Genomic DNA, 24,277 nt, shown 5'->3' on the forward strand with positions numbered 1-24,277 from the left:
GATCTAGATATATCATAAATCATAAATAACTTTATACAGGATCTGACTCTTAGACTATTATATGACCACTAGTTAATTAATGCGAAAATACTAATGAAATCAGTGCTACACCAGCGTTAGCAGTCGTCGTAGGAGCCTTCGGTAGTGATGCAGTAGACGGTAGTGGCGTAGATGCATGTGAATCACCAGCTGAGGGATGAGAAACCCTCTACAGGTGTTGATCTGCGTGGAACCTTCCTAAACCCTCCAGCACCTGATTTAATCGGTTTGGTGGAAATGAACGTTGTGGGCTAAGGGGCTAAACTTTAGATGAAATCTAAGAGCCGCCGCTGATCGCGGCAGATTTTATCAATGTTGGATAGATATGACATGTGGACTTGTTACTTAATCCTTAATTAATTACATAGTTAACTAATCTCGTCATTATCAATCTCGTTATTATCACGAGATTTGGTGAGATCACAATCCAACGAGATGCGGTACTGCGGATGCAGCACAAAGGAGCTGAAACTCCGTGAAGAATGGCTGTCGCTTGCTTACAGGCTTTTAATAAGACTAACAATACTTTTAAAACATAGTTCCCACGAAAACCTTTCTGAATTTTCACCGTTCACCTCTTACCAGTTACCAAATCACAATATTTTCCAGACAGAACCCGTTTCAGGAGCTTAGTATTTAAGTATGGGTGCTATTCAGGTGCTACGAAAAGCTGTACTTGAAAAGAACATGATAGATAGACAAACTGAAATCAGCAGTAAGGAACAAAGAGACAGGGACAAAAACAATAACAGCAGGCGAAGAACAAAATGTCTGCTTAAATGTCAACAACAACAGCAACAACAACAGTGTGACCCCTTAACTACAAATAAGAATGTTTCTCGTCAAGCATTCAACATGTACACCCACCAAACGCCTGTCTTGGAAGCAACATCTGTATATACAGAGCAGCAGTAGGCTTTACACACTTTCGAAGACACACTACACACTTGATAGAGCGAGAGGACCAAGCAATCACTGGTTGACGTTTTTCACTTCCTGCTCGGGTGTGACTTGGAATGTTTCTTAGGCTCCGAAGCACCCGATGAGCTTCTTAGGAGCGTGCCCGGTGGCCCGGTATTTGGCAGCCATCTCCTCGGCCTTCAGGACCTCCTCACCGCGCTTTGCCTCCACCATCGCTCGCTTCTCCTCGGCTTCCTTGTGGATCATTGCAACCTTGTTCTTCATCTTCTCAGCATATTCGGCCTTCTTCTTTTCCAGTTGTTCCTGAACATGAATAAATCATAAGCTTCAGCATATTAGTCTCCTGGACCTATCCTTCTCTGAATTCCTCTATAATTGATCAATTGTTATCAGTGACTCAAATCTCTATTAAAATATATGAGAGATGCTTAAATTTAGTAAGTGCACATACCAGACGATAAAAAAAGATCAATCCTTCTATTAAAAGGGCAAAGAAGAGAGTGAATGAAATTACCTCAATCTTCTTCAGTTGAGCTTCTATGTTTGCTTTCTTTGTGTTCTCCCATGAAAGAATAGCGGATACTTTCTTAGCAGCCCTGTCACAATTGTGCCAATTAATTCAAGTTAGGAATTTCCTTATCACCTGCCTACGGATTATATCAACTTCTTTTGGATATTAAAAATCGAAATAGATGTGAAGACGTGAATTGTTTTCTATATGATATCTTCCACTTCACATACTATGTTATCCTGTTTGCCCTTATGCCTTTTCTCATTTTAGTTTGGAGTGAGCAGAATTTTGTATCCACTGCCCTGGTTGTAATGCTAAAAAGCCTAGAAATATATCATTCAGAGAAACCTGTACTAAACTTCCAATTCCTTTGATGAAAGAACTATAGATGACTTCTTTTCAAAAAAACTATAGATGACTGAAGAATGCAGAGCAAACATTACATCTACTGTAATGAACAAATAATGGTTCCACTGAAACGACTTCAGGGGAATAAGAAAAGGTAAGAAACATACTTGTTCTCAGCTTTTGTCTTCTCATTCTCTTCCCATGCTTTGATCAAAGAGTTCCTCTTCTCTGTTTCCACCCTTGCAAGAGCAAGATCTGCAGATCATGTTTCAGGTTTTAATAGGCATAGTTGTACATTTGTACTCGATGACAACAAGAAACTATTCAATTATTACCTCTGTCATTGGAACCCCCTTGCTTCTCAGCAGCAGGCTTCTCTGGAGCAGGTTCATCTGCAACTTCTGGAAAGACAGAAAAATAGAGAATTTAGGCTTGCTTTTCTGCAAACTTTGCTGAACAATTTTGTGTAGAAGAAGAAGCTAGCAAGTGGCTGTATACAGTGCAAAATGTAATTTGTGTCACTATACTATTATCTGTGCAGAAGCATGCAGTTGAGATTGCCATGCACAACTTATTTGTATCCGATCCAGGTCCTATGTAACTGCTGCTTAGATAGCTTGCTTAGTGAGAAAGATTGTAGATTCCCCTTTCTCTTATTTGACTAGTATGCTCCTGCTTGCATAGGATTAATCTTATTCTAAACTACACGAACTACAAAGCGATAGATAGTAACCATAGAAACCTACTCTACCTCTTTCAGGAAAGGAATGACCAAATGATGACATAGTGTTCCAACTTTTAAATACCCGATGATCAGTTTTCTGTTCTTCTTCTTAATTGAGCTCCTGCCTTTTGTTAAAAAAAATTGAGCTTTGCCTTTCTTTTTTTTTAAAAAAAAGATTGGTCTTCTGAAGATACATGACCAGGCCACCAGCATAGTTAATGCAAAATTGACTACAAAAAAATCTTCTTCTATGTATTTGTGATGTGCTTAACAAATTTTTAGAATATGGTTTGTTGGTTAATTAATTTTGTCTGTCAACACTGTATGTGTGAGATGCAGTGTTCCGTTTGTATACAAGTTTGTTGGTATCTGGTTCCAGATAATACGGCTTTGGATGTGCATGAGTAGGCTTTGTAGGATTAATATAGGAGAATAACAAAAGATTGATCGACATGATAAGAGATAAACCAGAGAACAGCAAATTGCCTGGTTTGCCAGCTCAAATTTGGCACCCATTGTGTTCTGTTGATTAGTTGTTCATGTTTTTGGCCATTTAAACAATAAAAGTAATTTTTAAGGTAAACAAGCAGGACCTGTCGTTTATTGAAAAAATAGGGGAAGTAACAAGGCCTAGGCCAAAGGAAATAGAAGCAAATTAAATTTCCATGAGCTTATTTTGTCTGACTCCTCACTTGTGGGGATGAAGCTGGATATTTCTTCAATTGTATAAAAAAACAGTTTTTTCTTCAAAAGTATAAAAAAGGAGTTTATTTTGTATATCTGCATAACCATTAGGGAAACCGAATGCTTCAGAGCGCATGATTTCATCATTTGCCCACCTATGCAAGGAACTGATGTACTACATCTTTGAAGGCGTAGCAGCAACAGAAAGCATTGTCTAGCTTTTGTAAGCTGTGATGGAGCATGTTAATATGAGAGAAATATATATCTAAAGAAGTCAGTTAAAATTTATCATAACCTTGTCATGATTCATCTGTCATTTGAAATTTGTACTCACTAATCTAAACTGAAGAATAACAAAGCTGCAAAATAACAGAATTTGTCTGTTCTAATACCCAAATAATTGCTCCATGGTTTCAAGAAATAGGAAAGAACTGTCTGATAATCCGAAAAAAAACAATCCAAGCCCACAGTGGAAAGTTGTTCTATATACTCCTTTGTTTAATGTCTGATTCTTTTTTCTCTTAGCATGAAACTTAGAATCTTTCTAAAGGATATTTTTTCTAGAACATGGGAGCTGCGCTTCATTATATTGACATAGGAAAAACGATAGGAATACATGCTGACTCTAAGGCTTGCCCATTTTATTTATTTATTTATTGGAAGGGAAATTCGAATGGATAAAGGCAGAAGAACGATGAGAGCAGGCAAGAAAGGAGAGGACAAAAGGTGGGAAGAAACCGAGAAAGTGAAGAATTCAGGAAAGTTCCAACTACCATCTTTTTCCGAAATAAAATCTGAATTTTCACTAAAATCAAATTTCAAGAAAAGGAAATACTACATGTCTAGGCATCAAACAACTAGCATACTTTTTTTAGAACTAGATGGCCACGTCGTCCTAAAAACAATTTTGTGTTTCAGTGAGGCAAAATGTTTGTAGACCTTTTTACCCCCGTACCCCTGCAGAACTTGACAAGCAATTCCTCCAGAGTCCTTGGCAGGCATGGCTGCCACTCTCACAAAATGAAAAGAAAAAATATTTAGCAAGCTGGTAAATAATTCTGAAAACCGGACTCGAAAATTTACTTCAATTTTTTTTAAAAAAAAAAATACACTCTAGGACTAGAGTACTTTAGAACTTGATCGCAGGTTTCAATATGATTTGCACCTCACAGCCTGACACAAATAGTTCTGAATTCCTAAGAAGAAAAATTTTGTTCTCGACGAAAAGTAGTCGGACCAAATAGGTTCGACAACAACCAGCACCAAAGAGGATCATGCCGACAAATCAGGAACCCATGAAAAGAGAAGCAGACCATGACCAACTGTCAAGAATCACAACTCACAAGTACCTAGTACTGCCACTGTAGAGCTACCAGAAAGTACAGAGACGACGAACCCAAGCATAGAGAGGTCAGAGGAGGGAAGTTTCTCAGAATTCCTAGCACATGAATTTAAAGCACAAAACCAGCAGTACGCCAGCACCACCTTTGCATCACAAGTAGAGAGGGGGGGGGGGGGGAATTAATTAAGCAGAGCAAGCTGTACTCACTCTCGACGATGGCGAGGGCCTTGGAATCGTCGGCCGGCGGCTTCTCCTCGGCGGCCGGCGGCTCGGTCGCGGGGATGACGGCCTTCTCCTCGGCGACGTCCTCCTTGGCCGCCGCCTCCGGCACGGCCTCCGCGGGCGCCGCCTCGGGCTCCTTGTCCTTGGTGACCTCCACCTCCACCTTCTTGGCCGCCTCCTCAGCCATGTTGCTGTCTGGTTGGAGAAGCTTAGCTGTTGCTGTTGAGTGTGTAGGGGTGCGAGCTAGCTGTGCGTGTGCGTGTGCGTGCGAGCGTGGTGGCGCGTACTAATAGCAACTGGTTTAACTGTTGGCCGTGTCTGCTGGACTCTGGACGAAGCTGGAGAGTAGTTTAGGCCACAAGGGAAGGGGAAGGCAGTGGAGGCTTTGGTGTGTGTTCTGAATTCTGACAGAAAAAAGGGCCTCGTATTCTCCCGGATTGGGGGGTGTGGGGCTCCAGGTTCCTCGGTTCAGGGACGGCCGTTTGCAGCCTTGCAGTTGCAGGCACGTATAGAGTTGTTTATATCTTGCTTTGCGCTGGTCTCGATCCTTCTGGTGAATGACAATAGTTATCCTGATGGGGAAAAAAATAACTGCTGCTAGCTTATTTTAAACTAAAAGATACAGAAAAGGCTTTTATTTTTAAACTGTTTTCAAATTTTCTTTCGCGCAGTTAACCTGATTGGGTATGGTTGGTGTAATAAAAATATACAAAAGATTTGGGGGTGTCCGCCCAAGATCAGTAGTTTCAGGGGGAGTCGGCATGGAAGCCATGGGCGCGTAGGTGACGGCGACCCGGGCCGGCGCATCATGGCATGGGCCCGCCGCGGGCGCAGCGCGTTGGCTCCTCCCAGCGCAATTGCGCTGTGCCACCGCCGTGACGAGTTGGCCCAGCACCCCCCGCCACCCCCACGCACGCCCCACGGCGCCCCCGCGGCCCGCGCCGCTGGGCGCTCGGATCCCGTGAGCGCGGAGACTCTGGTGCCCGTTGCACACTTGCACGACGCGCGCGTCGCCAACCACGCCAGCAACGTTCGTTTCGTTCAGCGTCGCCGTCGTCGGCCCGTGGGCACTGTTGACAGAATGACAGAGCACGCCCGGACGGCAAACGTGTGGCCGGCCAGACCACGGGGCTCGCTCGACCACGGCACTACCAGTACCAGCGCGGCATCAATGTGGGCGGCGACGTCGCTAAAGGACCATCGGTGATCATATGCTTCCTTCCGGTTCCTTCCTTGCATCGTGCGTGGATTTTAAAGCCGGTCGTTCCCCATTGGGCACTCCCGTCCGTAGCACTATAGCCTCGCCGAATCGTTGTTCCTATCTTATCCATCGGCTACTAGCCTACTACTCTTAACTCCTAGGTCGCCGGCGCCGGGGCCGGACGGGAAGCCCCACCGTTACGGACTTACGGGTGTTCCCTCCCCCGTGGAGCGGGGGCGTGCGCGCATCTGTCCGCGCCCGCCCGGATGCCGCGGCCGACAAGTGTACTGCGCGGCGCTTTCGGCACGGGAAATTGCGCGGTTTTGGGCGGTTCCGGCGCGAGCCGCCCGGGCACGTCCACATGCGCGACCGCGGCATGGACCACGGGTCCACCACCGTCCACGTCCGGGCCGGGGAGGCTCGCTTACCTCCTCCTCCTCCTGTACCATTACCAAAGTAGCATAAAACTGGGCTTCTAGGATTTCTTGCTGGAGAGTCCTCGTATTCTCCATGACAAGACCGGCAGGAGCAGGACAAACACGCTCGTCCGGACACACTTTGCGGTTGCGGATCCTCGTTTGGACGTTACGCGGCGGCTCTGCGTATAAGTTTACATGTTTCGTTGTGGTTGTGTGAATTGTGATGGCCGTATCCATCGATCCATGGCAAATGATTGCGGCGAATGAAGCTCCTCGGTTTTTCAGCTACGAAACAAATCACCCCTACTAGTTTACTGGATTTGTTTTGATTATTCAGACATACCGTTGGCAAGTCATAGGATATATAGCTGGCCAACTAAGCCTTGTCCTTCTCCTAAGGCAGGGGGACCGGCCAAGGCCTCGGTGTGCATGCAACTGTCCAACAATGTGCTGGAGCAATGATTTAGGTGGCAAATGCACAAGAAGCCAACATGCCTTTGCTGGTGACCGGTGAGTGCGACCACAGCCACAGCCACAGCTACGCGATGCGTCCTGCGTCCAGCTACTGCAAACGAACTCCGGGCTGAGTTAACAGAGAGTGGCCGAATATTATAAGCGGCCAGAACAAATCTGCTTCGATATTTTCTGTACGTCTTCGAACGGCGCCTACGTATGGAAATCATCAGGAATACGCACCGATATCACACACATGACCACAGTCTCCTCGTATATACTACGTCATCCCTCGCTGTCTTCCTGTTGCTGTTCTCCCTCCTTCCGATCGAAAGACTCTGAAACCTCGCTGTCTTCTTCGTTAACCAAGCTGACCCAAAGCAGGGGCTGCTGTAACCGACCCTTGGTTCGTTACCAACATGTTCTTCTCAGGTTAGCACATGGATGTGGCCAGGCACGCGTCAGATTAAAGGCTACGGCATGACAGACATGCCTGATTTTTCATGCCACTAATACTCTGATTTTCCTTGCTACTAATACTGAAGCACACAAGCAAGCAGGCAGGCTCTTCAAAAAATCTTTGCATCCACATCCTCACGGGGCCCCGCCGGCGCGTTGGACGCATCGCGGGGATAACGTGGCTCGACAGCGACGCGTGTCGGTAATCCACCAATCCAGTCGCCATTCTCATCCTCTGCTAAGCCTTAGCAAAAACATGCATATATTTGCCAAAGATCCGTGGCGATACGCTGCCAACGTTGCAGCCACAAACCCACGTAGCCATTTGGAAATCATCAGGCTTCTACCTCATGCCTCCAAATCCCTGTCAGGCACAGGCAGGCTCTCACCTACATTTGTTGGCTTTCTCGGCCTTATAAATCTCATTTGGAGTCAAAGGAGGAGGATCATTTTCAAGCTGCGTGCGAGCCATCACCACCTGGCCCCAACTTGTCCTGGTTTCTTCTGGAGTTTTTCTTCTCGTTCCCTAACCCTTCTGACGTTCTGATGACTGCACGATGTTTAAAATAATGTGCGATTCCGTGTGCTTGAGGGGTTGTATTTTGCTTTTTCTTGATAAAGATGTATGCATTCTTTATCTTCAGGCTAGGGTTTACAGGTGCAGCCGTGCAGGAGGGATGGGCGCGATGATCTGGAGGGTGATGTTTTATGAGCCAAGTCACCTAGACGGCTGGACTTGCATTATTCCCGGTATACGTCCGGTTCTTTATGATTGTATTGCTGGAGATTCTGCCAACAGCAAAGCTTTCCAATCGGAGGCTTTTAGTTGTAGCCAACAATGTCTCAACTACGCTCCTGAAATGCGTACTACAATAGGCTTTTGTATACATATATAGTACTGAACAAATTAATATGTTGTCTGAAAAAAGACAGGTCAGAACAGAATCCAGTGGTTCAGGTTGGAGCCAAGTCTCTCCAACAGGACTTAGCCTCGACAGTCGGCAAGCCGGCACTGCAATAGTTCACGAAACGGCCGTTCAGTGAACACAGACGTATCATTCATGGATGGGTGCAGTGTTTTCAGGTCGACATCTCTGAAGCATCAGTATTCACGTAACCAGACAGTCTTGTGCTGTTCTCAGGATAGCGGCTGTGGTAGTGCAGCAGGTAATACGTTTTAAAAGTTCTCGATGGTTGTAAGTGTAGGTCTGGGTAACTGTTCTTGTCTAAACTCTATGTTCAAACTGTATTTGTGTTGGAAGCAATGGAAATGGGGAAGATCCCTTGTATCGAAAAAAAAAGTAATTTGTACCTGATTTGCAGTTGTGAAACGACTGAATGTCTTCTTGTTCACGTTCCTGAGATTTGTTACAGTGATCAGATTAAGACCCTTTTCTCAGCTTCGTATGTTTTGCCTCCTTTTTCCTCACGAGATTATGGTAAAGATCGTTTCAGTCAAAAAGGGTAATCTTCACGTTCACGTTTTACATCAAATCCTAGTCGAGGAGGTGTTCAATGCATGCATGCAAAATTTCTACTACTTTTCTTGCAGCCACCGATCGATGTGGCAGAAGATGTCTGAAAAGGGCTTAAGTTCTTGCTTCCATCAAATGACCAAACAGGAAATCTGCGTCGCAGTTGCAAGGTTTCCTTCGGCGAGTACATAAGCTGATAAGCACCAGCGAGTAATCGGATATTGTTTGCTGGAAAGGTCACAAATGACAACACACGGACAGGTTCAGAACCCACGAGAATAAAGAAGGTCACTGGCTGTCCCGTTAGTCCAAAGCAGATGAGAGAAAGGAAGGGCTTGATGGCCCATCAGAGTTCTTTCATCACTGCAAAACCAAAAGCAGGTGAATGATGGGGATGCTTTATTCGATGATCGATGTGTTCTGCGCAATTGGCCACACTGGAAAGAACTGACAGACCTAAGGCCACGAAGCAGACAGGGCCATGATTCTCAGAAGGTGACACCATCAAGAATCAAACAACTGAATTCATAATCTTAGACATTTTGATCCTCTAGTTAGAGAAGCGTTATTTTGAAATAGTACTGACTAATAGAACACAATATCACTGCGAAAACAAAAGGAGAAATTTTCAGCTAACTGTATATATGGACTGTATTCTCCATTTCCAATAGAACAAACTAAGAACTATATGCCACCTGCGGTAGTACTGAATATATGGACAGTATTTGTCCTTTTCATTTGGTGGCCAATCTTTTCTATTCTTATTTTCAGGGCCCCGGTGATTCCTTTTCCTTTACATAAGATAATGGCAAACAACCACAAGGCCATGATGGTGGATTCGAGTTTATCGCAAAAATCGGAGGAATGCTGTGTCTTTACAGTTAACTAAGTACGCACGGCGACCCGACATGATTGTCATGTCCTTCTCAAATGACATGGCCAAGAGTATGCTTACTCAGTTACTCTAAGCGTTTTTTTCTTAAAAAAACATATTTACTCTAATTAGCGTTTGCAATAATCAAGCAAAGAGTGGGCATGAATAATAATGACTTTTTTCGTTTGTGCTGATTCCAGGGGAGTTATTTATGCATCTCATATCTGCTGAGGTCACACGATCTGCTTGGAGTACCAACTTAATCTGTCCTAACCTAACAAAGTAGCACAATTCAACCAGTTGAGCACTTACACACAGTTATAAAAGCACGCTTGTTTCGAGTACAAAATCTTTCTCATGATCACCTCGTTGAATATGATTTACAGTTACGGAGAAGATGATGCTTTTTCCCCTGAGTCGCTGAGTGTCATGTTACAGATAATCATATAGGAAAAAGAAACAGTCGCCTTTCTTTCTCACCACAATATTAATGTTCGCCTCCATTTATATTCTTAGCCCTTTTTAGGCTTTTGGCTTAAATTCCTAGTGGATTAGAGCCGTTCATGGTTCATGCTATTTAGGCCATGTTACAACTTACTATTCACTGGTACTAATCATTACCTAGCTAATAACTAACTACTCGGCCTGTCTAAAAAAAACTTGATGTTTGACAACTAAAATAAAAAATTGTCTAGGCCCTCTCATGCAGCAACAATTCTGCACGGCTAATAATAAGGGTATCAACGTCATATAACATAAACATTAATCTGTTTGAAAAAACCAAGAACAAAAGTATTTTAGATGAAGGAAGTATTTAGCTAGCTATTTATTATCAGGAAGTTACAGGACGGGCCTTTAACGATTGATCAGTCCATAAAGACGGGGAAAAGGAGGCCCGACAGGCCGAGCCCAACTAGTAACTAGCAGCCGCGGAGCCAATCTCAATCATCCTTGGAAGGGTCCATGACATGGCCTAGGAACAAGACCTCAGCCTTCTCGTACTCGACGATCGCGAACATGAAAGGATGGTCCGCCACAAACCTCATCGGCGGCGGCGGGGGCCTCACCGGAGGACTGTAAGTCGGGCTCGTAGGTTCGTACATGTTACTACCGCTGCTACATCTACAGAGGCCGGCCCCTCGACTGCAGCTCATCCGGCATCGGTGGCAAGACAGAGCACACGCGCTCGGCGTCCCAAAGTGGGCTTGACCCTTAGGCGTAGAAGTGGCTGCGCCGCTTGGGCAAGCAACCGGCACTGCCGGGTGTATAAAGTCCAGAGAGTTCAGTTGAGACGGCAACATGTATTGAACGCAAAACAGAACCCATCTATAAGATTCCTCTGAACTCCTATCCCGTGCTCTGCTTCCCCTTCCCAAAGTCTGTCCTCTAATTCCTTCCCCAATTCAGTTACCCTAACAGTACATAGCGGCAACCGCTGTCGTGCCTTCCTCGTCGACCTCCACGGCGCACGTCTGCCTCACGGCCGACACGTAGATCCCCTCGCGTGGCATGTTCGACACCATCCGCGACAGGTCGGCACCGTCCGCGAACGGCGCGGACAGCCCGAGCTGCCAGAGCGCGGTCACCGCGTCGAACGTGAAGGAGAACTTGAACTTGGGGACCTTGCACGGGCAGACTGCCTGCTCGCGCCGTGGCGCGCACCGCATGACGAAATCCGGCTCAGTGACGGCCAGGCGCAGCAGGTCGCGAAGCCCGTCGTCCCTGTGCGGCAGGAATATGAGCATGCAGAAGCAGGGCGCCTTGGGGTCCAGCTTGCCGTCACGCCCCACCATCTTGTAGAAGCACTGGAGGACCTTGAACCCCAGTCCAGGGGCGTCGAAGCTCTCGGCGTAGTGCATGCCAGCGTCCGACAGGAACGGCACCCGCACGGGCTCGCCGTTGCGGCGGTAGAAGTTGTCGCGGACGGTGTTCGACGGATCGAACCTCCGTGCCCACGTCGCCTTGAAGTGCATACCGTTGGCGAGGACAACCTTGGTGTCGCCGTGGACCGCGCCATCGGACAGGAGGTTGCGTATGCGCCCCGCCGTGGCCTGCTCGACGAAAGCGTTCATCTCAGCGGTCGCTGCCGCAGGCTGATTCTTGAAATCGACAGACCTTGCGACGGCGTAGTGAGCAGAGACGGCGGAGGACACGAACTCCGGCGCGAGGAAAAGCGTGCGGTCCACGAAGATGCCGGCGGCGAAGGAGAGCTGTGGCCACGTGCTCACGTTGGTGAGGAGCCTCGCTGTGGCTGCGTCGAGGTGGTGCGTGTTTTCGGAGCCCAGGAACGTGAGCAGCTGCCGCAACGTCGGGCCCTGCGTGCCCACGGCGAGCAGCGCGAGCCCAGCCCTGAGGGACATAGGCGAGAAGATAAAATTGGATTGGTTGGTTATCGCCTCCATGCCAGGGTACCAAGCGACTTGCAAGCAGTAGTCCATGGCGAGCGGCTATTAGGTTACCGTGAAGTGATTTCGATTATTAGCAGAGAACCTTGCCAGATTACGGTGACGTGATTAGTTAGTTAGAGGTGTTCGTGGAAAAGCTGCGGGTAATAGGACCCATCGGGTTGTATTTATAGACCGAACCGTCTCGGTGAACCTCCTAGCTAGCTTGAGGAGGATGAGGACCGGGTTACCCCTACTCGAGCCTTATAACTAAATATTGGTATTAATAAAAAAAATACAGCTCCAGTAGGAATCCTATCTACTAGAGCTCTCTATTTGAGATGGACAATCAAATCTCCCTTGCATACCTAATTCCTATTGGCCCAATACCTCGGCTCTCATCCTGTGATTCCTTCCTTCCTATGCCCGTATGGAGGCCGAGAGGCCGCTCCGTCACTGCAACACGTCCCATGTCAACTTTGACGTGCTCCCTCCCCTGTTCGCAACATGTCCCCTGCCCACTTCGGCATGCTCCCTCCCCTGCCTGCCGCTTGCCCGCCTCTCTCTCCTCTGGCGGTGAGCTCCACGGGGGATGTGACAGTGCAGCGGCCACCCGCTGCACCCGGCCCACCACCACCAACTCTTTCTCTTCCCTCACCCCAACCTAGCTCTCTCTAATCCCTTGACCTGACCTGTGCGATCTCTGTCGCTGGCTCCCGCCCTTCCCCTTCCTAAATTGAAGATGACAGGTGGATCCCAATAGTCAGTGTCTATTAAGAGAATTTGGAGGCTTTGTTTTAGGGCTTCTGCTGGAATAAATGCAAAATAGAGGGCCAATAAAAATATGAGGAAACACCCAAATTAAGAATAGGGGGCCCTAGTTTGGGGGCTATTGTTCGAGTTGCTCTTATTCTCATAAACAATGTTGTATGAGTTTTATATAAAAAAAAGGTTGTATGAGTTTTCATCTCTCAACGTAGCCAAAATTTATAGCTAGTGAGATCTAATGTTATAGTATAATTTTTTCAATCACCATGAATGTAGCATATCGGTACACGACCAAAGGCAATACGATTTAAACTAAAAAGATCATGCGAACATAAAAAAAAGTAGACGAGTCTAGATAATAGAATTATATATTTTTTGTTTACATCCCTAATGGTGCACTAAAATCATATAATTAAAATAAATTAAAATCCTCGGAAGTCTAGAACTAGATCAATTTTGCATAGTTGTACTTGAATTAGAAATGAGGGGCCAAATGTTTCCATTTGCACTTTTCACACTAGTATATAACTGAAATTCTTATGAAACATCATTAGCTCTTTATATGCATCATCAACTATTCATCAAAACATATTAGTAGATTTGATACACTTACACTTTGGCATTAACTTTCTTTTATCTTGCCCCTTTTTTCTTGCCTATGAATTAGATTAGTCAGAGGAGATTACTTTTGTTTCTACATTTCTTTTGTATCTGAAAACAAATGTCAATTTGGTTGTTAACTCTAATATTGCTAACTCAAAAACTATGTGTGCACGTGCATGCATTTTATGACGTGTGATTATGGTTGGTATCGTCAAAACGGTCTTGCTATGCTCCAATCTATGTAAGACTATCGGTTTAAATCAAAATATCCTTTTTTTTGTTTTTAAAAACTTTGTTTTTGAAAACTAATAACCAGTTGGTCCTCTACGTATAGAATAGAAAACTAACAAATCCAGTGTCGGTGTTTTACTCTGTTTAAATCGAATTAACTGAACTATTCCAATGCCACATGTCCATATGGGTGGCCTCTACTTAATGTAGTCGGGTGCCCTTGGTACTCTAGTTGTCGTTATCGCCCTACCCTATTGGCATCAATGCTCCCTGCTCGCCGACATACCTGGTTGTCATCTCCTGACGAATGGACTGCTCCATGCCCCGTCGTTTTGATGCCTACTGTCACTCATCGAAAATCGACTACACCAATGCCAGTCCTCGCTCGTATCCCGCAGGTCGCGCCAATGTTGCAGCTCCAGACTCCGGCATGCTCTACGTCGCGCGCCCTTCCTTGATCGGTTGCTCCTGCCCCTTTCCATTGTGTCGCGTGCCCCATTCCTGCTTGCACTGCCACCATAGCTCGGGGCGTAGGATAGGAATAGGATAGGGTTGGGTTGTGAGGAATGGAGTGCCAAGTGGGATGAGAGGAAGGGTTGTGTGTTTCGAGACATTGGGGTACACTGGACAGACCAGTGGAGTGGAAAGTTTGGGCTATGCAGGGAAGGACAAGAGTTGCAGAGTGGATCGGTTTGTTCGATTCTTTGCGGCTCCAAAACCGAAGCAGTATCTAAACACAGCACTTCTAGGATAAAAGAAAACAAAGTTGAAACAAGTCTAGCTCAATTTGGTTTTCGGTGAAAAATGCTCATCCCTAAATCTAGGCTCCACACTTGGAATAGAAAAAATATGGGCAAAATCTTTGTTCATGCATTTTTCATGTTAAATTAAACTGACTCCTGTGTGCACGATCCCTGCAAAATTTCTGTATTCCAAAACATGCATAACATTGGACCTGCGCATATATATGGACTTATGGAGTACATGACGTACACAGTACTCACGTAGTTTTTGTGCGCTGATCACCTGCCGTTCGAACGGAGAGCCGAGACGGAGACGGGTCGACAGCTCGTGGATCTCGTGCGCGTCCTATCCTGATTCCTGACACTAGTCGAATACTCGGATTGGGACGACTGGGCCCTGCGCCCCCCCTGCCCACGTTCGCTGCCACAGACAAGGCGTCCCGCCGTCGATCAGATGCATGCCACATGCCACGGCGCTGACTGCACCTCATAGTCACAGGTTACGGGCAATGTGGAAGGTTGAGCCAAATCAACTAGCACAAGCGATCAGAGATTAACAAAAAAAAAAGAAAAAAAAAAGAATGTGGGCGGAACCCAACGGCTTTGCTGACCGACGACGTGCCATAGGATTCCTTTCTTACGGGAGGGGTGTTGTGTTGGATGAGAAGGGGTCGGGGGTAAACCTTACGGTCAAATCCCCATCTCCACTTCTCCGGATCCACCCAGCCACGAACAAGGACGCCTTTCCGGCCTCGCAGCACGCAGCAGCTTCTCATTTCTTCAGCCACCAACCAACCACAGCACGAAAAGGAGGGAAGAGAACCGAAACACTTCTAACTCGCTCCCTACCTGAGACCTCAGTCCCTCTCCCTCTCATAAACGACGACGAGGAGGCCGCACGTACTCCGCAATATAGCTTCTCAGTTCACGCTCTCTAGTCTCTCCTCCAGGCCTCCACCACCGGCTCCAGCAGCCTGAGCTAGTGAGCTGAGCACCGAGCACGAGCTGCCAGCCACCGTACGGCCCGGGCAGAAGCGGATCGGAGGAGCAGAAGCAGAGCGAGATGGGGCTGGGCGTGAAGGCGACGCCGTTCACATACGCGGCGCACGCGCTGGCCGCGGCGGCGGCGGTGCTGGTGCTGGTGTGGTGCGTCCACTTCCGCGGCGGCCTCGCGCTCGAGGCGCAGAACAAGAACCTCATCTTCAACGTAAGCGCCGGACCCCCTGTTTCTGTTTGTGCCCTCTTTCGATTGCAAGTTGCAACCGCCTTCGCCCTTCGGGATTTGGCTACCTTTGTTCCTTGCTTGCTTGTTGCGAATGCGAGCCACGTCAGCGGCGCGGCTTTAGCAGCAAAGAAGAATATCCTACCGTAGCGTCTGTTCCCTTCTTCTTAGCGGTAGTGCGTCACACACTGTTCCCAAAATCTGGGATTTTACAATGAAATCGTCGGCTTTGTGAGCTTCGAGCGTTTGATTTCTTGGGGACTGCATGACAGTTCTGAACTTTTGATCTGGGAGGTAGAAGAAACATAGCTCACTGCTATGTTTGTTTTTCTCTGAAGATCAATGCCTTTTCTTTTGAAAAAGGATGTGAAGATCATTTCAGCCCCCGACGCTGTAATTGGATCATTGGACGAGTAAAAGACTAAAGTACTCTTTGGGTCCAATTCATGAACATAGTAGAAGGGAGCAATCACCAAAATGCCATTCGCTCTCTTTGCGTGGCCCCTTTCATCATATTCTTAGTTCACACATAGGAAATGTGCCCAGGAAATGAGACGAAAATGGCGCAGAGACTGTTGAGAGCATAAGAGAAGCAACATCACATGGCGACTGCCGGACTGGTCTTAAACTTTCAGGATTGACCATTTGTTCTACCCTGCTTCAAAACATTGCTTGCAGTTGCAGTTTGGGAATGCTACGGTGGAATAATGCAGACTCCAATTCTACCCTTGCATGTCTGGCTTTGCCCTGGATGGCTGGATGACTAATGTGCAGTATCTTACACTAAGAACCTAGATTAAATGTCATGTCTTGCACAAGAACCTAGATTAGATGTCTGTCTCTGCCCTGGATCACTAATGTGCAGAGTGTTACGAAGCTTAAAAACTTACACCGTTTTTCTACCTCTGCATCAATTAGATTTGGATGGCTAATGTGGCAATGTAGCTTATCCTATGTCTTTACTTGTCAATTGCTGTAAATTTGTGGTTTTCTTGTGTGTCTATTGCAGGTTCACCCTGTTCTTATGCTGATTGGCTACATTATCCTCGGCAGTGAAGGTAACAGCAATACACAATCATGTCCAAACCAGCACTAAACGTTGGTTTCTAAAGATCCACTGTATGGCAGCCATTATGATCTACAAGGTGTTTCCAAAACTGAACCACGACACAGCCAAGCTGACGCACCTCATCCTCCACGCCATCGCGACCGTGCTCGGCGCCTTCGGCATCTACTGCGCGTTCAAGTACCACAACGACAGCGGCATCGCCAACCTCTACAGCCTGCACTCCTGGCTCGGGATCGGAACCATCTCTCTGTACGCCATTCAGGTGACGCACTACGCGCCGGCGTCGCGCGTATTTCGCAAGAATCTGCAGCTAGCCTTCCCCCAGTTCTTGCAGCCTTGCAGGTGGATTAGCTGATTGTCCTGTCTGTCGATGATGTTGCTCGCAGTGGGTGTTCGGGTTCGTGACCTTCTTCTTCCCCGGCGCGGCGCCGAGCGTGAGGCGCAGCGCGCTGCCCTGGCACGCGCTGTTCGGGCTCTTCGTCTACGTTCTGGCGCTGGCGACCGCGGAGCTCGGGTTCCTGGAGAAGCTCACCTTCCTGGAGAGCGGGGGGCTCGACAAGTACGGCGCCGAGGCGTTCCTGGTCAACTTCACGGCGCTCGTCGTCGTGCTCTTCGGCGCCTCCGTCGTCGTCGCCGCAGTCACGCCGGCGCACGTCGAGGAACCGCGGGGCTACGCTCCAATTCCGATCAACTAGAGGGTATAAGGAGTTGCTGAAAATTCAGAAGAGTGCAGCTTTTGTTCTGTTTGAATTAAACCATGACATCAGGCGTCTGGCTTAAGTCTGGAAAACGCATCCGGATCTACTTCGAAGCGAACCCGAGGTGTTCGGTCTATAAATACAACCCGATGGGTCCTCTTTCCTCTGCTTTTCCACAAACGACCCCGCGTTCTGCATTACGCACAGCGGCGCAGAACCTTTAACTAACTAATCACGTCACCGTAATCTAACAAGGTTCTCTGCTAAAAATCAAAATCACTTCACGTTAATCGAATAACCGGTCGCCATGGACTGTTGCTTGAAAGTCGCTTGGTACGCTGGCATGAAGGCGATAACGGAGCAGTCCAATTTCATCTTCTCGCCTATGTCCCTCAGGGCTGGGCTCGCGCTGCTTGCCGTGGGCACGCACGGCGCGACGCTGCGCGAGCTTCTCACGTTCCTAGGCTCCGAAAACACGCACCACCTCGACGCAGCCACAGCGAGGCTCCTCAGCAACGTCCAACGTGACCTCGTGGCCGCAGCTCTCCTTCGCCGCCGGCATCTTTGTGGACCGCACGCTCCTCCTCAAGCCGGAGACCCGGAGTTCGTGTCCTCCGCCGCCTCTGCTCACCAGGCCGTCGCATAGTCTCTCGATTTCAAGAACCTTCCTGACCGCTGAGATGAACGCTTTCGTCGAGCAGGCCACGGCGGGGCGCATACGCAACCTCCTGTCCGATGGTGCGGTTCACGGCGACACCAAGGTCGTCCTCGCCAACGGCATGCACTTCAAGGCGACGTGGGCACGGAGGTTCGACCCATCGGACACCGTTCCCCACTACTTCTACCGCCGCGACGGCGAGCCCGTGTGGGTGCCGTTCCTGTCGGACGCTGGCATGCACTACGCCGAGAGCTTCGACGCCCCTGGCCTGGAGTTCAAGGTCCTCCGGTGCTTCTACAAGATGGTGGGGCGTGACGGCAGGCTGGACTCCAGGGCGCCATGCTTCTGCATGCTCATATTCCTGCCGCACAGCGACGACGGGCTCCTCGACCTGCTGCGCCTGGCCGTCACCGAGCCGGATTTCGTCATGCGGTGCGCGCCCCGGCGCGAGCAGGAAGTGTGCCCGTGCAAGGTCCCCAAGTTCAAGTTCTCCTTCGCGTTCGACGCCGGGAACGCGCTCCGGCAGCTCGGCCTGTCCGAGCCGTTCACGTACGCCGCAGACCTGTCGGGGATGGTGTCGAGCATGCCAGCCGAGGGGCTCTACGTGTCCGCCATGAGGCAGACGTGCGCTGTGGAGGTCGACGAGGAAGCACGACAGCGGTTGCGGCGACGGGCTCCGTTTTTAGCCCAACCGGTCCCTGCTGGTCACCCCCGCCGCAGCCCGCAGCCGATGAGCTTTGTGGCGGACCATCCGTTCATGTTCGCGATCGTCGAGTACGAGAAGGCCGAGCTCTTGTTCCTAAGCCACGTCATTGACCCTTCCAACGAGGATTGAATTGAGATTGACTAGCGGCTGCGCAGTCTTGTATGGTTTGGGGCCGGCTTCATACCGAATGATAATGGCTAGTTGGGCTCGGCCCTTCGGGCTTCTTTTTACCCTTTTTCTGGACTGATTAATCGTTAATGGCCCGTCCTGTGATATACAGTAGTATACTACGTTGAAACTTTGGCAGTCTTGTTTGGATTGTTACCACTTTGTCCATGGCAACGTGTTCACAACAGCTACTACGTGTTTTTAAGTAGCACTCTGAAGTTTTTTTTAAATAAAAAAATGCAGCTAGACCAAATTCTTATAGAGAAAATATGACATCTTAGACACTGCATTGTTGGTAAAATGTTTGTTTATAGCATTGTAGCAACTAATTAGCAGCCCACATGGCATCCTTCCTGTTTTAAATAGCTAAATGCCCTAATTTTGTCCACGGATTTTGATACTTACAGTTCTTATTGAAACATTTTGCTTCTCTTAAAAACTTTTAGTCAATATGATGTTCGAGATGTACTAGTAGTAATAATAATAATAATCAAGAGTAGCAAAAAAAAAATCTGTATCCCTACAAAAATGCGTCTAATTTATAACTGTTGTAACCTTACATATGTATATAAGCAGAAGAAAGGTTAGATGATTGTATGTGTCTAAATATTTAATGTGATAGAAGCTAAACTTTGATGGCAGAAAAAACAAGGCTGTGCATGGATAAAAATTGCAGTGACGTACTCCCTCCGTCCACGAAAGAGTCAATTTCTAGAGTTGTCCTAAGTCAAACTTTCTAAACTTTGATCAAATTTCTAAAAAAAATATTAAGATTTATGATATCAAATTAATATAATTAGATTTATCATAGAATATATTTTTATATATGACACACTTTATGTTATAGATATTGTTGCTCTTTTGTATAAAGTTAGTCAAATTTAATTAAATTTAACGGGCACAAGATTCTAAGGATTGGTTTTTTTTGGATGGGAGAGCGAGAGTTAGTGGAAGCTTCACGTAGTACGTACGCGACCTAGGTCAGCAGACTCAGCACGCGGCCAAAGGCAAAAACAACATCCGGCGGCTGGCCGCCGTGCGTCTTGTTTAGTTAAAAAATATATTTAAAATTTTTTATCACATCAAATTTTACAGCACATACATTAAAACACTAAATATAGATTAAAAAATAATTAGTTACATAATTTATCTGTAATTTATAAGACGAATTTTTTGAGTCCAATTAGACTATGATTGGACAATAATTACAAACAAATGAAAGTGCTGCTCTTGTACTCCAAACTAAAATTTTTCACCAACTAAATAAGGCCAATAAAAATGGTACAGTATCTTTTTCTGGAAAAAAAAGAGGTACAGTATCTGATTCCGACGCTGCAGTGAGCAGACGGCACGGAGGGAGCGGAAAGTAGGCATGCGGTCAGCATCAGGGGCGACGATACCGCGCCACGCTGCATCGCGTCGTGGTCTTGGTTGATCCATGCGTTCCCACCTTACCCATCCTACACGCCCAAACAAAGCCAGGCACAAGGGCCTTGTTTAGTTCCTGAAAAATTTTGCAAAATTTTTCAGATTCTCCGTCACATCGAATCTTTAGACGCATGCATGGAGTATTAAATATAGACAAAAATAAAAACTTATTGTACAGTTTGGTCGAAATTGACGAGACGAATCTTTTAAGCCTAGTTAGTCCATGATTGGACAATATTTGTCAAATACAAACGAAAGTGCTACAGTGTCGATTTCCCAAAAAATTTTGGAACTAAACAAGGCCTGAACGGCCGAGCAGAAAATTGAATTCAGGCACATGAGCTCGGTTACCGCGATAGGAAACGGGGGAGAGAGAAGGAACCATGGCGTGCTGTTTTCGTTGACTCGATCACGCGTCTGTTGTCAGCTCGTCCTCGCTCGCGGAACGCCGGCCGGCCATATGCCATCTGATTGAGGGACGAGGATGGAGGCCGCGGCGGCACCGAAGGCGTCGTCCCGGCTCGCTCGGAGCCTGGCTGCTGCAGCGCCTTGTTACAGCGGCGTGTTCGTCTTCTTCGCCGCGCTCGTCGCCGGAGCTCTCGTCTCCGCCTGCTGGATGTCTGTCAGCGCCAGAGTAAGGTTCCCTGCAATACCTACCTGCTTTTCTCTTGTGTGATGTCTGTCTCTTGATCGATTCTTGACTCCCCAGTCCCCACACACATGGCGAGTAGTAGCTGGGTAATCTGTTCAGCGGCCATATGCTTGCTTGGTTGTTGAATAACCACGTTACGTTAGAACAGTGTCACAGCTGCCGACAAGTTTCTGTCGTCAAATCCATTAACTTCGTTCCACGATTTATTTTGAAGCAAGAAGGGTCAAGCTAATACAGGAATAATGTGTGAATTGCTTTTCTTCTTGCAACACATATGAGCTTATAGCGTATCTTATGCAATTTTTTTTACTGATCCTAAGTTGCAGGTCACTCCGATCACTCCTGTCGCCACCCCAGGCATAGCACACAACGCTGCAACGGGGCCGGAGCCAGCGCCGGGTCCGCCACGGTTCCCCGCCATCGTCGGTGCGAGCACGAACCAAACGCCGTCGGCAGCGGCCAGTTTCGCGCCACCCGCCCCGGCGCCCGCGGAAGCAGACGCGCCGCCGCCGGACTGCCCATCCTACTTCCGGTGGATCCACGAGGACCTGCGGCCGTGGCGCGCCGCGGGGGTCACGCGCGGCGCGTTGGAGGGCGCGCGCCGGCTATTCGCGCCCAAGTTCCGCGTCACCGTGGTCGCGGGCCGCCTGTACGTGGCGCGCTACGGCCGGTGCTTCCAGACGCGCGCCGCGTTCACGCAGTGGGGCATCCTGCAGCTGCTACGCCGCTACCCCGGCCGCGTCCCGGACCTCGACCTCATGTTCGACTGTGACGACCTGCCCGTCGTCGGCGCTGGCGACCGCCACCAGGCGCCGCCGCCGCTGTTCCGGTACTGCGGCAGCGAGACCACGCTGGACATCGCCTTCCCTGACTGGTCATTCTGGGGTTGGTAAATATATACGCTCATCGCCTTCCGTGAACATGCATGATCATGTCTGTTCGTAAATGCTCCGTAATCTCTCGACTCACAAAGTGGTCCGTTCTTCTTTGGATTTGGAGAAGGCCGGAGCTCAACATAAAGCCATGGGAGGCGCTGCGAAGGGAGATCAACGAAGAGAACGCCATGGTGAACTGGATGGACAGGGCGCCGTACGCGTACTGGAAGGGGAACCCCAAGGTGGGCGCCGAACGCCTGCTTCTCCTCAGGTGCAACGCGTCCGGCGAGCGTGACTGGAACGCGCGAGTATACGCGCAGGTACACTCCTCTCTGAACGCCCAGGTCCACGTGAAGTGACACTGACACGGGAGGCTACAACTTTCAGGACTGGGGAAAGGAGGTGCGGCACGGATTCAGGGGATCGGACCTGTCCAAGCAGTGCACACACAGGTACTAACACGAGCTTGGTCGCCACCACCAATAACTAGCTGCTGCACCTGCTATGCCGTGACACATTTTAGTATGCTTTTGCGCTCGTGTGCGCGCAGGTACAAGATTTACATCGAGGGGCGGGGGTGGTCGGTGAGCGAGAAGTACATCCTGGCGTGCGACTCGGTGGCGCTCATGGTGCGGCCGAGGTTCCACGACTTCTTCTCGCGGGGGCTGTCGCCGCTGCGTCACTACTGGCCCGTCCGCGGCGACCGAGGCATGTGCCGGTCCATCAAGTACGCCGTGGACTGGGGCAACGCTCACACGGACAGGGTACCCTTCCCCGATCGATTTCACCCCTTCCGTATAGTACTACGAATTCCGAACATGACCAATACCGAACGCTCTCGTCTGGCAATGGTGGTGGCAGGCGCAGGAGATGGCGGGGAACGCGAGCAGGTTCATCCAGGAGGAGCTGACGATGGACCGCGTCTACGACTACATGTTCCACCTCCTCACAGAGTACGCCAGGCTGCTGCGGTACAGGCCCGAGGTGCCGCGCGGCGCCGCGGAGGTCACCGTCGAGTCCATGACCCGGGGAAAGCGGGGGCTGGAGAGGCAGTTCATGGCGGACACGGCGGTGGCCGCCGCGAACGGCGAAGGCCCCTGCAGGCTGCAGCCGGCTTACAGTGCCGAGGAACTAGAGGCGCTGCGGAGAGCGAGAGAGGATGTGGTGAGGCAAGTGGAGGCGTGGGAGAAGTAGGAGGTACGGAGGAGGATTGCACCTTTTTTTTTCACCTTTTTCCCAAATTTGGTCAAAGAAATAGAGCGAATTTTGTAAATTAAATAGCTTTTTTTAACCGGTATTCTAAACCCCAAATCCACTTCTACGGTCGTTTAGCAGATTCATTCCGAGCGAACGATCCAACAACGAATGATAGAGCTTAACCCCCTCCCATGCGTTGACGTCAGCGATGATCTCAGGTTGAAAAAAGCAAAACATTTATTTCAAAATATTATAACTTCTTAATAGTGTATTTATTTTTATTTTCGTCTTCATCACTGTGTTCTATGCGATGAGACGAACAAAACTAGACCCCACTTAGATATGTTTCGAAGAATTTTATTTTATTAGTAATTTATCTATATCATAGAATATTATATAATTTATAGGTTATAACTTATAAGAATAACTTATAACATATAACTTAGCATATTTCTACTAATATGTTGTGATACTAATTTGTATATTTAAGTTTTGAATATAACTTATACACCTAACTTTACATCTAAGCCATTCATTAAGTTGTATAACTTATAAGTTTTAAATATAACTTATATGTCTAACTTTACATAAGTTGTGTTTCATAATTTTTGTGTTTCTAAAATTTGATTCATTCATTTGTCTGTTAATGACTTTTGTGTTTGCAGTTTTGGCACAAGTTAGTTAATTCGTTCCTTTGTGTTTAATAACTTTTATACATAAAAGGTGTTTTATAGCTCTTAAGATTTTAAGTTTTTCGCATAAGTTATATTTTATAACTTTCATGGCATAAGTTATATGATGTAAGTTAATATACATAAATTGGTAGCAGGAAAAATAAATCTTTGAAACATGTGCAAGTGAGATCTAATTTTGTTCGTCTCGTCGCGTAGAACACATCAGTGCAGACGAAATTAAAAAAAGATACACCGTTCAGAAGTTATAGTATTTTGAAATAATTATTTCTCTTTTTCAGTGACGTCACCTATCCTTAAAAAGCGCACATGAATATAGAGGCACTGTGCGGAAGAAGCGTGCATGCGTAGTGAGCTTTGCTGACCGGTTGCCAAAAAGAGAAATGAGTGGGATTTTTTTTCTAAATAAGATATGTCTGAAATTGATCGTTTTCTTTGTTACGGCTGAACGTTCGTAATTTAGTGAGACCGATTCTAAACCGTGGGCTAACACCTTTAGCGATCTCTCTTC

The 24,277-nt window shown here is 47.7% G+C and overlaps 5 protein-coding genes and 1 long non-coding RNA gene across 9 annotated transcripts; 4 read left to right on the plus strand and 2 right to left on the minus strand.

The window, feature by feature from the left end:
- On the minus strand, positions 773–5,278 carry LOC8083316 (remorin). Its single transcript, XM_002448184.2, has 5 exons — positions 4,777–5,278; positions 2,155–2,220; positions 1,987–2,074; positions 1,475–1,556; positions 773–1,263 (listed from the first exon to the last, which is right to left on the minus strand). The coding sequence occupies exons 1-5, from the start codon at positions 4,976–4,978 to the stop codon at positions 1,063–1,065; spliced, it is 639 nt and encodes a 212-aa protein (XP_002448229.1). The 5' UTR covers positions 4,979–5,278; the 3' UTR covers positions 773–1,062.
- On the plus strand, positions 7,600–8,654 carry LOC110436574. Of its 2 annotated transcripts, none has more exons than XR_002454371.1 (2): positions 7,600–8,073; positions 8,253–8,654. It is a non-coding gene; the product is annotated as an uncharacterized LOC110436574 (long non-coding RNA). The 2 variants fall into 2 exon arrangements; XR_002454372.1 differs by having other exon boundaries at positions 8,257–8,654.
- On the minus strand, positions 11,085–12,110 carry LOC8056048 (putative non-inhibitory serpin-10). Its single transcript, XM_021463627.1, has one exon. It carries the CDS (start codon positions 12,108–12,110, stop codon positions 11,085–11,087), a length of 1,026 nt encoding a protein of 341 aa, XP_021319302.1.
- Positions 15,086–17,564, plus strand: LOC110436204 (probable ascorbate-specific transmembrane electron transporter 2). The gene is made up of 4 exons (XM_021462615.1): positions 15,086–15,608; positions 16,633–16,681; positions 16,752–16,954; positions 17,079–17,564. Exons 1-4 carry the CDS (start codon positions 15,465–15,467, stop codon positions 17,385–17,387), a joined length of 705 nt encoding a protein of 234 aa, XP_021318290.1. The 5' UTR covers positions 15,086–15,464; the 3' UTR covers positions 17,388–17,564.
- Positions 18,071–18,883, plus strand: LOC8056940 (putative non-inhibitory serpin-10). Its single transcript, XM_021463628.1, has one exon. The coding sequence runs from the start codon at positions 18,071–18,073 to the stop codon at positions 18,881–18,883; it is 813 nt and encodes a 270-aa protein (XP_021319303.1).
- Positions 20,660–23,211, plus strand: LOC8083317 (protein O-glucosyltransferase 1). 3 transcript variants are annotated; one of them, XM_021462409.1, is made up of 6 exons: positions 20,660–20,984; positions 21,323–21,891; positions 22,005–22,197; positions 22,265–22,329; positions 22,401–22,641; positions 22,739–23,211. In XM_021462409.1, exons 1-6 carry the CDS (start codon positions 20,835–20,837, stop codon positions 23,069–23,071), a joined length of 1,551 nt encoding a protein of 516 aa, XP_021318084.1. In that variant the 5' UTR covers positions 20,660–20,834; the 3' UTR covers positions 23,072–23,211. The 3 variants fall into 3 exon arrangements, with proteins under 3 accessions (XP_021318084.1, XP_021318086.1, XP_021318085.1); XM_021462411.1 differs by having other exon boundaries at positions 22,428–22,641; XM_021462410.1 differs by having other exon boundaries at positions 21,329–21,891.

The sequence above is a fragment of the Sorghum bicolor genome, chromosome 6, assembly GCF_000003195.3.
Source record: "Sorghum bicolor cultivar BTx623 chromosome 6, Sorghum_bicolor_NCBIv3, whole genome shotgun sequence".
Classification (NCBI taxonomy): domain Eukaryota; kingdom Viridiplantae; phylum Streptophyta; class Magnoliopsida; order Poales; family Poaceae; genus Sorghum; species Sorghum bicolor.